General features: G+C 41.5%; 1 protein-coding gene across 3 annotated transcripts; it reads right to left on the bottom strand.

Annotated features, from left to right (window-relative positions):
• Nucleotides 1-54: 54 nt before the first annotated feature.
• Nucleotides 55-9,777, bottom strand: fbxo11a (F-box protein 11a). Of its 3 annotated transcripts, none has more exons than XM_080037158.1 (22): nt 9,466-9,776; nt 7,214-7,338; nt 7,000-7,081; nt 6,178-6,322; nt 5,668-5,797; nt 4,966-5,049; nt 4,744-4,876; nt 4,547-4,653; nt 4,313-4,424; nt 4,062-4,168; nt 3,684-3,821; nt 3,324-3,541; nt 3,027-3,207; nt 2,778-2,900; nt 2,449-2,534; nt 2,243-2,319; nt 1,917-2,060; nt 1,604-1,714; nt 1,361-1,468; nt 1,162-1,270; nt 968-1,066; nt 55-847 (listed from the first exon to the last, which is right to left on the bottom strand). In XM_080037158.1, exons 1-22 carry the CDS (start codon nt 9,557-9,559, stop codon nt 718-720), a joined length of 2,643 nt encoding a protein of 880 aa, XP_079893284.1. In that variant the 5' UTR covers nt 9,560-9,776; the 3' UTR covers nt 55-717. The 3 variants fall into 3 exon arrangements, 2 of the variants coding, with proteins under 2 accessions (XP_079893284.1, XP_079893285.1); XM_080037159.1 differs by having other exon boundaries at nt 6,178-6,319; XR_013845107.1 differs by having other exon boundaries at nt 707-847; nt 1,220-1,270; nt 9,466-9,777.
• Nucleotides 9,778-11,520: the final 1,743 nt, after the last annotated feature.

Genomic DNA, 11,520 nt, shown 5'->3' with positions numbered 1-11,520 from the left:
AGTTAGATACTGCGACATGTATAATTACAGCAATTCTAGGGTATAATAACCAAAACATTTTAACACATTTAATAAAATAAAGACATTCAAGTACAGTAAGATTTTTGCATGAAAATACAAAACTACACAAAAAGCATTAAAATCAAATCTCAACAGTTGTCTTGAGGGAAAAAAAAAAAGCTTGAAGTGCTAGGTCATTTTCCTCGTACTTTATTGTACGAGCACGTCGGTTGCCCAGTGATGGAAGCATTGTTGTATTTGGGGGCCTTTGCCTCCTGGTGAGAAAAAAGTTGAGCCTCTTGTGGCTGAGCGTCTGTACATTACTGCGGCATCTTGTTCTTCTGCTTCTTGAAAGCAGGTGAGCCTCAGTGGCATTTTGTCCGTCTCCTCTCACTGGGTCTCACTTACTTGACCAAACCAACAACTCCGACAAGCCCTGAGTCAGCTGCTCTGTCCCATCCATGTTTTTTTTTTGTCAAATAATTGAAGAAAAAGAAAAATCGAGGCATCCATAATCAGACTTTTTTTTCCACACTAAATGTCTCCATTTAGCATATTCATGTCCAAGTCTCTTTTTCTTTTCTTTTTTTAATCTCACCATATATGCGCTGTCCACTTAACCTGTTTTTTCAGTTTGGATTTCTTACTCCACTGCACAACTTAAAGTGTCATATGTCCATTACTGCTGAAGTGCAAAAGGGCGTCGGGTCTCTTTGCTCAGTTGTGCTGCAGTGTATTGGACTCTATAGGAGGAGCCGAGTCATACAGAGTGTCCGTGTCATGGGTCGGCTCTCCGGCTAACGTGCAAGGGTTTGACAGCGTCCCTGCACCGCAGTCACAGAAGAATCTGTGGGTGGAGAAGCAAGAGGAGACATAATTGTGATTAGCAAAGAGACGGTGTAAAGGAAGGGCCAGTGTATATCATAGTCGATCATTGTTTCTAGTAATGCAAGTCGGTAACACTGACCTATCGTGTCTGATGAACTCCACGTCGTGTCCTTGGTGACACTTCTTGATGCAGTTCACACAGATGGCGTTGCGGTCTGTTGTGTTACAGGTGTGACACCTGTGGGAGACAAAATGGAGTTTGGTTTGACAATCTCGAAAAACAAGCCGAGGATATTCTAAACCCCCTTCATCACGAGTATAAACATAAATTACCTGTAAAAATCGTGCATTGGGTAGCTGGTGTAACTTGAAATCTTGTACAGGCACTGACCTCTGCTCACAGCCTTTTCAATGGCATCTTGATTGTTCAATATTTTATTATCTGGGGAGGAGAGATAAGCAGAACTTGATCAACCTACACGTCACAGGCAATTTTAAAAAAAAGTCAAAATCTTGGCGACCAACAGGGTACCTTTCATAGTAACATTGACTCCAGATGCGAGAAACAATCCCCCAAAGCGATTATTAAAGATCTGATTGCCCTCGAGGGTCGCAGTGGCATGGTTGGTGATCTCAATACCTAGTATTAAAAGAAAAAAACTAAAATTAAAATTCATATTACAGAGAGGTCCTAGTTCCCATTAGCAAAGCATACATTCTGAGACGTTTTTTTTACATTGACGTAGTAAGGATTTAAGACTGCAGTTGGACCTACCTGCCGCAAAGCCGTCAAATATCCTGTTTTTCCGCAGGATGGGGTGGCTGTTGGTGCTAATGAGGACTCCTGCTTGGGCATTTCTGAAGATGTCATTCTCCTCTAGCAAACCTGAAGACAGACAACAGTTTGTCAATACAATTAACCAATAACGGCATTATGCCAATTCAAACATTTTCAAGAATGCATTTATATAGATAAGAAACATAAAGTGACTTTAGCCAACTATTGTTTGTTTACAGGTTTCCATGGGGCCCCAAAAACAGCAATAAATATCCCCATCCAATTTTCATGCAATGACTCCATTCGCTACCTCTTCCTCCATTAAATATACAGATGCCACCATCTCTCCCATCATGGATCTTATTCCTCCGTAGGGTGGGGTTGCTGTCCGTCTTGATCCACACTCCTGCCATTGCATTGTCAAAGATTTCATTGTCCTCGATAAAGCCTAAGCCTGAAAGACACATTTTTGTTTCATTAGTAAGGCAACTGGGGAGAACGATTTTCACCTTGGTCAAACAGTTTAGTGGTCAATTACTTTCTATCAGATTGCAACACGAACATTGACTGAACGTCTTGGTAGGTTAAAAAAGGCAATATGGACTCAGAAACGGAAAATATGTCTCTGCTCCTTACCTGAGTTGTACACCAAAATGCCGCCATTCTGGCCTCCCCAGATCTTGTTTCGCCTGATCTTGGGATTGCTGCCAGTCCTGCCAAAAAAAGGAAAAATGAGCTACAGTTGATCTACTGACTCAAGTCTTACTGTGTTAGGACATGTATCCAAACTTCACAAAACAGAATGAGACAAAATTATTGCACCACTGTAATTTTCTACAAACCTAATTTGAACTCCAGAGTACATGTGATTGTAGATGTCATTGTCTTCCAGGACGCCATGGCCATTGTCATAGAAGTAGACCCCAACCTGTTAAAATGACAATGAAAATAGATTAGCACCCATTTACTTCTGGTAATTCAATGTGTTTCTGTTTTACAAAGCTGACAACAGAAGATCACAACTGAGTTCCTTAAATTATAGAACAGTCAGCCAGTGACAGCCACCTCTATCTTATCGACAGATGACAGCAAACAGCTTCAAGGTGTACCTTATATGGGACTCATGAGTTTTTGTCTTTACATTTAACTTGTGAGGATCCCGTGATCTTACCTGCTTCCCGCTGTGTATCCTGTTCCTTCTGAGCACTGGGGTGCTGCCCGTCGTCACCCACACTCCTGCCAGCGTGTTGCTGTACACCTCGTTCTCCTCTATGACGCCTTGTCCTTTTTCATGCTGCGTGACACAAACACCACCATACATGACTGCTGGGTTTTGAAATATAGCATTAAAAAGTTGGCGAAGTGAACGTACACCGGCAATTAAATCTATTTTTGGAACAAAAATAAAGAAAACATTTACCACATATATGCCGCCATGCTGGCCATCGTGGATCTTGTTGTGTCTGACAATAGGGCAACTGTTTGTCCTGATCTGGATTCCCGCCAGGGCGTTACCATAGATGTCATTTCCTTCAATGAGGCCTCTGCCATCACCAAAAATATAAACTCCACCTTGGTTGCCATTAAAAATAGCATTGCCCCTGTTTTAGAAAAAAAATTAAACTTTTAGAACAGGATACGATGGTGAATGCATCAGTATCCAATTTGACATTTTATTAATTATACTTTCAATTCAGTATCGACCGGCTGAACTGACCTTATTGTGGGGTCGCTGTTGGACGTAATCCACACCCCGGCAAAGTTATTTGCATAGATCTTATTTTCGATAAACTGTCCGCGGCCCTTTTCGTGCACGTAGATGCCCCCCGTCTGACCGTGATGGATCTCGCAACGGACCACAGTTGGATTGGCGTACGCCTTAACCTCAAAGCCGGCTATGCGGTTCCTGTGGATGTTACAGCTCTCAAAGTAACCCTGGAACGGACAGAAATACAAAAGGACCACATGTGGTATTGCAAACTAGGCACAATCAATTCTTGGGAAAAAATAAATAAATAAAAATCATAACATTTGGGAAATATGATCACAAAGCAAACGCCAGTAAGTTGGAGCTCACCATGCCGTGGTCAAATGTGAAAACGCCCACGTCTCTGCCATGATGGATGTGATTACGTCTGATGATTGGGTTGCCGTGGTTTTTCACCCAGATCCCAGCCAGAGCGTTGTTTGAGATCTCATTGTCTTCGTATATTCCCTGAACAATGTTGAAAAAGTTTAAAAGATTTGAATGTCATCATGTCCACTTCATAATTCAATGTTATTTTTATTATTTTTATTTTATCATACTGGGACTAGCCCATTTAGCTGTTCATGAAACCAGCCAGAAGTGAATAAGATGTGCCCTGCTTCGGTTGTTCAGTTACCTACAGTGGAGTTGAGACTCACAGTACAATAATACAGATGCCATCAACTGTTAATGTATGTGTTTGTTTACCTGTGCATGGTCCGTGATATAAAGACCAACATTTTCACAGTCGCTAATGTTGCAGTGCTTGATTGTGGGACAAGCACCCTGGCCGCTGACACACACAGCTGACCCCACTGAAAAAAAAGCATGATGGAGATTGATTAATGCACCAAGACACAATAGCAATTGTTGTTTCTAATCCTATTATTCTTCTCACAACCGTGCAGATTTTCTATTGAGAGCTATTTGAGGGGTTAGGAGCAGCAGAGCTGAATTACCTGTACATGTGCTGCGTATGATGCAGTGGTCGATGATGGGGCTGCAGTTGACTGTAATCTCCAAGCAGTGGTGTGCGTTGTGGTGCTGGGCGGATTTATCATCCGGATTGAACTGCGGCAGAGACAAGTAGTCTGAACATTTAGCTCATTCAAAAAAACAAAGATGGAAACCTTGTATGAGTGGCCTACAAAAACCCAAAAAAGAGAACTAGAAAAAAGAGAAGGTCATCTCACCCGAATGGTCATGTAGCCAACGTAAGCATCTTCTGAGCCTTCCATGAATACAAACGTAGAGTCTCTGGTATTCTCAATGATGACTTTCTCTGCAACTTTCCCAGGAGCTGCAAAATGAATCATAATAGGATCAATTACAAATGAGAGACTAAACAAATGCACAATGAAACTGTGACCGCGACGTCGGAGGCACGTACCAGCTCCGATCATGGTGATGGGAGACTCGATGTAGATCCATTCATCTGTGTAAATACCAGAGTGGACGAATATCAGGCCGTCAAAGTGAGGCTCCTGGCCCCCTCCGAGAGCATCCTCGATGGTGTCGTAATACTGGAGAAAACAGCATGTGGCATTACTTCAGTGCTAAAAGTGTGTGGGGGACTAAATGAAATGCTTCAAAAACAAAAAAGTTCACTTACAAACATGTTATCTCTCCCTTTGTATCTGGCAGGATTACTGTAAAAGTGTTCTGCAAAGCCGGGCTTAACATGTGCTCCTTTATACTGAAAGACAAATATTCACATGATTATTAAAATAAACGCAGACAACAGAGACAATGCATTTTTAACAGACATAAAAAAAATTTAAAACAGACATCAATGTCCGAGGCAGTTTTGTCCAAGGAAAAACAATCCTAAAGGTCAATAGATAGCAGAGGAATATAATTTAAACACATAGCTGTCTCCTACAATCTGCATACTGAATGTCACCATTATGGCCTGTGGTGTTGCCCTTTCACGTGACATTAGCTGCCAGTACACAAGAGGATTTACAATCGCACGGACGCACCAACAAAAACATTGATGTAAAGATTAAAAGAAAGCAGAGAGGGTCTATTTAATATCTCCTCAACACCACTTTTGAAAGTTGATCAAACACTATATGTAAAAGCTACTTATTATTAATGGGTGCACCAGTCCCCACATACCTCAACTTTTCAACACATTTGTGCATATGCTTCTTCTAGAGTATAGTTAATGCTACGACACGTATCAAACATGTAAGGCTGTAATAACCTTAAAGTGAAGGTGCGGTGTAAATGTGTTTGATTGCTTCATGGAAATAAGAAGGGGGTAAGTATAAAATCAAATGCATGAGTGAGCCCACAGGAGGTTCCATACCAGCTGCTGAAAACTCTCCTTCCACGGATTGGGCTGCTCATATTCTTCTGGGTTTATCTGGTAGAATTTTCCAGCCTCGGGGTGCATCATGGGTCGTGTGTATTCAAAAACCTCCATGTACAGCCTCTTCCTGAAAATGTAAAGTAATGACAATGATAAACTGCTGATGATTTTCTACTTTAAACAGTTATCAAGAGGGGTTTTCTTTTAACAGATGTAAAATTATCTGCTGCACTACACATACGGATATTGGGAAATGTGCTGTTTATATTGTATAATTGCAATTTCACACAGTAGCCCAATAAGACAAGAGGAATTCATTACAAAAGAAAGTTTTACAATATAGCTTATTTTTGATATATAAAATAAATTATGTATAAGGCATTGTTCTTTTTACATCGGTGCCAATAAAGCTAATTGAATTGAAGTGAATTAAAAAAAATCAACAAACAATTCATTCAAAGCTACTGAAGTTAAAGGGGAAATGTTCCCAACACCAACGACACTAACCAGAGGATGGGGTCATTGGCCAGCTCACTGAAGCGCTTGCACACACACGCTGCACGGCACAGGTCCTGCTCCAGCAGATACGAGAAGATCTTTAGAACCACCTCGTCTGGAAGCTTCTCCTGCAAATACTGCTCTGCTGGTGCTGCTGGAGGGAGGAGGACCACAGAGTTAGAATGAAAATATCTACATCTAAACATCTAGCTTTAAAATAAGAGAAGAAGAAAAAAGGGAAAGAAGAAAAAAAAGGTTGGTATTTGGTCTTAAAACAGAACAGTGGAGACCACTGTGAGCACAACTAGAGGCAATGGGACACCACAAAACCTTCCACCAAATGCCATCTTACGGTGCAAACATCTATTTTGGATGCCTTGGCTCGAGCTGCGCTGTGTGAAAAAGCCTCCAAACGCCACAAATAACTGACTATAATTGCCATTCTGTGAGGCGCATGCAGCTACTTCATGTCTTTAAAGACGCTTTGCAGGGATGATCTGAAGTCTGAACAATAGGATCACACCATCACAAAACTACTTTTTCCAAAGCTGTCATCCTGGAAAATGACATTAAGGCAAAGGTAAGGCTGGGCCTCTCATTGTGAAAGTGAAACCTCAAATTTCACAATTTGTGGGGGGGGGGGGGGGGAAATAATAGCATGTATTCAAAAAACATATTGCAATCAGCAACAAGACATTAATACAATATGAGTAAGTTACTGTCCGCGGATTCACTACTCGCTAGCCTCATTTTACTTTAAGAGATTAATTTAACCCATACCCCTACTCAATACACATCTGGTTACATCTCGTATAACACATTTCTAATTACCTGGTAAATCTTGACATTTTCCTGACACTCTGGGGCGCTTCGGCCGGTGTCCAAAGTTCTCTGTGGTTGACGTGGAAGCACCCTGCAGATTGAAAAACAATTCGGTGGAGACATTTTGAAAGTGAATTATTTTGGGCTTTGTTCAAATTAAGATACATCATTTTTTGCCTTTTAGGAATTTGTACTATCTTGTAAGAATTCTTGGTGAATGTACCTCCATGTTTGTCTTTGTTGGACACACTGTCCTCTTGGGTAGAGACTTCCTTCTAAGTTGGTAGGGACTGTTCTGAGCTCCTGGACCGGATTCTTCTGCGACCATATCTGCAGGAACGTCCTCATCTGAAAATAGTGGGGAAAAAAGTTTGTATGACACAACAGCCAAAGGAAGCATTGCAAGTCTTCGCTAGTTGTCAAAATCACTTCTTCAAAATCAGGGAATATATCCTCACGATCCGCTACCTGTACTGTGTGTAAGCTGAAAGCAAATTCAGAGTTAATACACAGCCTAGGCTCTGTAAACGGGCAAGTTGTTAGCTATGGTGATCCCTTTTTGTTTACATACCATTTTACAGAGCCTAAGCTGTGTTTTAACACCAGTTTATTTCCCCCAGTGCACACACAGTATGGACAGATAGGTCGTGACAGATAGATTGTGAGGAAATATTCACTGATTATGACAAGATTGATTTCAACTAGTCTTCTCTTCAAGTGTTCTCCGGAATCGCCGACTCCACCTTTAATTTGCAATAATGGACATTCATTTGTGTGTTTTTTTCAGAACTTTGGTATAAAAACAGACATGCATTTTAAATTGTTTGCTATAGATTACTGGAATTTGGGATTTCATACACAAATATGGCAGTAAGTCTATAAAAAAAAACAGTGACAACAAATTACCTGATGCGTCACACATTGCACTAAACAGAATAAACACAAAAGCAGGTTGGTTCATTAACTGCTCTGTATGCTACAAATTGATTACAGATCCTATCAAGAGGGGATTCAATCAAGAGAAACACAAAACAAACCACAGCATCAACCCTGGGCTAAACCAGACCTCTATTTATACGGCTATTCACCATGGCATGATGAGTTGATAGCTACCCCAGATGGGAGATGCAGACTGCCTGCTCGTTGCTCTGGTTGCAAGGATGACTCTCCCCGGCTACTAGGCCAGTAACCACCACAAACACCGGCTGTGTAACTAACTGGGCCAGTAAACGTGACAGCTATATGGCTGTAAACTGATATAATGTAGAGGTTATTTCTTGCCTTGTTTGACTAAAACAAATATATTTAAGGCCAGAGATATACATCATTTCCACAGCAAATACACATTACCGCATGATGTGATAAAGTCAAAGATATAGTTGCCGATCTGTTCCTACCAACCACACTATCAGTTGTTCACTGAGCTATGTTGTGGACATAAGGAAAGAGGGAATGGGCACCATTGCAGGTCATTGCTGAATACATCAATTGAGAAAGGGAGAACCACTCAAGAATACTGGCAATTCATCATTATCATCTCATGGTCCATTAGATTGTTTTGTAAACAAACATTGTTATTGCATTAGTTTTCTGTTGACTATTGCTGCTGTGAGATCCAACATCTCAACATGTCACTAGTCCACCTTTTTTATAATTCAGCAACCAACCATTCATGTTACTAATCAGTAGTGTACCCACAGTTGACTGTGTGTCCAGCAGTGGATCTGAGCCATGCAACTTACTATGATTAAATAGCACTGAGCAGCCCCAGCCCCCAGCTAATGTTTACTTTGAAAAATGTGAGCTGCAGTTCGCTAAATATTACACTGTTGTCAAACAGCGTTACCGTAGAAAACAAACAAACACGGCGGATTGTGCCTGTTACACTGACGTTACGGCGTAAATTACAACGATAACAATGACTTATTGATTTTTTAAAGTTGCAAAGACTGTAAAGGCTGAGGCTTTAAAAAAAAAGCCAGGACGCCGATAGCTAGCCAAACATGCTAATAATAACAGCCAGTACAGGCTACGTTCAGTTAGCTTGCTAAGACAAACCACTTTGTGTACCCTTCCCTATGTTTGACACCAATGCATTAAGCAAACTATTGTTTATCTCCTTTCATTTTCACCACTAAGGTGACGTTAGCTGACTGAAAGCTTCACCCGGCTGTGATATAAAGTCAGACTAGCAATTGACAGGCCGACTCGGTGAAAAAAAATCAAGCAAAACAAAGCGCGGCCTGAATGCTAGATACAAGCACAAGAGCCTCGGTGTTTCCTGACGGCACGGCGACACTTTGGGCTGCTGTTGGCTCCTCGCTGTTTTATCAATACACCCACTGTTTCCCGTAATGTATGCACGGCATGTACAAAAGAACAAACCACAATTCCGTCCTGTCATATCACACAGCTCAACCCCAGTGGCTAGCTGTTTGAGCAGTTAGTTCAGCGATCCTGCTAACGCTAGCTTACCTCTTTCCTGGCGGTTCCTCTCCGGCTGCACCGGGCGCGGCCTCGACACTCGCCTGGGTCTTCTGCTAACGTTACTTGCTCTGACGGAGTTCATTTGGGGTGTCGGTAATCGTGAAGAAATGTCTAGGACTTCACAGCAGAATAGGCGACACCGAGCTCATCGTCTAAGCCCTTTTCTTGAGCATTGCACGATCTGCCATCTTTGAGCCGAGGCTTCTGAAGGGGGAAAAAAGAAAAGCCGTATCGCCGTGTGTTATTCCCGATCCCCTGCGCTTCTGTTACGTCTGGCTCCGCTGTACTGAAGCAGGAGGAGCCATATCAGACAGGCACGATCCGTCTAGCCTCGGTCAGATCACATGGGAGGACCTCTCGCCCTCACGGCGGTCTACTCAACTGGGATCGCTTTTACTTTTCAAGCATCAGCCATTGAATAAACATTATCTGTCCTGTCTTGTCAGGTAGAGGTAAGTTTCTTGCTCAAGGGCACATTGACAAACTCCTACCTGTAGAGGAAGGGAAATATGCAACTTGTCATTTTACCAGCTGATATTTTAATCTAGGCCTAATTGTTTGTTGTCTGTGGCATCAAAATAGTAAAAGAAACAAAAGCCATATTTTGTCATATGGCCTACTGATTTGTGTCTACCTATTAGGCTAGGCTATAGATTCAAGATGTTTATTTGTCATATGCACAACAATTAGACTACAGCAGCAGTCATTGGCAATTCCATTCTTCCGCTTGAGACTAACAAATCTAAAAAATTTTGAAGATGTTTTTATATGTTATCCATCAAAATGTAGACTGTAGTAGGCCTAGTGGCTAACTGTGCAGCTTGTGCAATAACCTAACCTATGTGTAGCGAGTGGGGCAATAAAGGGGGAAGAATTGGGGGGGGGGGAATGGGAGAGTACCGACAACGCCACCAGGGGAATTACACCCCTGGAAATAAAGTAAAGATAAGGGATGTACTTGTGTTGAATAATATGAACAATGCTGATAAGGCAAACAGATTCGTTAAACTGACAGACAGAGACGGGAATTCAAAATAAACCAAATCTTTATTTTGATGGAAAACAGATAAAATGTGCAGGAACTGGAACTACTAAGGATAAAAAAAAGGGATTAGTGTGTAAAAATGAACAAACAAGATAACTAAAGAGAAAATATTCTTTATTACAAAATTACTAAAACTCATTTATATAGAACGTCTAAAAGTCACAATATCTAAAGTAGCAGTTCCAAACTTAAACAAAACAAAACAGACTAAAGCTGAGGCCGACTGTTGAGAGGCAAACTACGCCGAGGAGTGCCTAGGGGTGCTACCACTCACCACAAGTGCCTCACGTCAATAGTCACTACACACTAAAACTGGTGAAAAACGTGTTATATCCCTGTGCTTTAACTCGCATGCAAGTGACGGGACCTCACCAGGGGTGCCTAGCCTCCTTACAGTTTGGCACCCAGCTCCAGCCTAAAGCAAAATAACTATTAAAACATCAATCAAAAACAACAATTAACCCCCAGTTGGTTCAATAAACACTTAAAAAGAAAGACAAACAACTAAATACTAAACTAAGGCAAAACAGCAGCAAGTGAACCTACAACATGGAGGAAAATAAAGTTAACTTTGGCTCACTATGCTGCATACTTGAATCAATTAGTGTGGCCTACAAACTACTCACCACCACGGGTTTGGGGGTAAGCATGAAATTCACTCGGTCACAGGGGGGCTATCCTAAAGCTAAAAGAAACAATACCAAATGAATGGATGCTTGTTTAAAATTACGTTCAGTACATCTTCTAAAAACAGATACTCACATGGTCACCAGCCACAGCAGAGACAACACCATACTGGCACAACACACCTGCTTTATATACAGGGCTTGATTAGGGGACTGGGCCATTTGCAGGCTGTGTTCAAGAGCACTAGGTTCAATACTGATTAGAAATGCTTCTACATTGCTACAATCTACCCCTAGGTTTTTAAATCGTCGGCCCGACGATTGACACTTACTGCCAAGGCCGAAACATAAATAAAGTGCTAGGACTGGGCA

Source organism: Ammodytes marinus, assembly GCF_949987685.1.
Source record: "Ammodytes marinus genome assembly, chromosome: 11".
Classification (NCBI taxonomy): Eukaryota; Metazoa; Chordata; class Actinopteri; order Uranoscopiformes; family Ammodytidae; genus Ammodytes; species Ammodytes marinus.
The sequence above is the reverse complement of the archived record's forward strand: the minus strand, read 5'-3'. Positions and strand labels throughout refer to the sequence as shown.

What these genes read in the sequence shown, in the direction of transcription:
- fbxo11a (XM_080037158.1), bottom strand. Translation starts at nt 9,559, where the DNA reads ATGAACTCCGTCAGAGCAAGTAACGTTAGCAGAAGACCCAGGCGAGTG. An exon ending in GAGGAACCGCCAGGAAAGAG is followed by an intron (nt 7,339 to 9,465) that starts GTAAGCTAGCGT and finishes CACTATTTTCAG; the next exon opens with ATGAGGACGTTCCTGCAGAT. An exon ending in TCACATTTGACCACGGCATG is followed by an intron (nt 3,542 to 3,683) that starts GTGAGCTCCAAC and finishes TGTCCGTTCCAG; the next exon opens with GGTTACTTTGAGAGCTGTAA.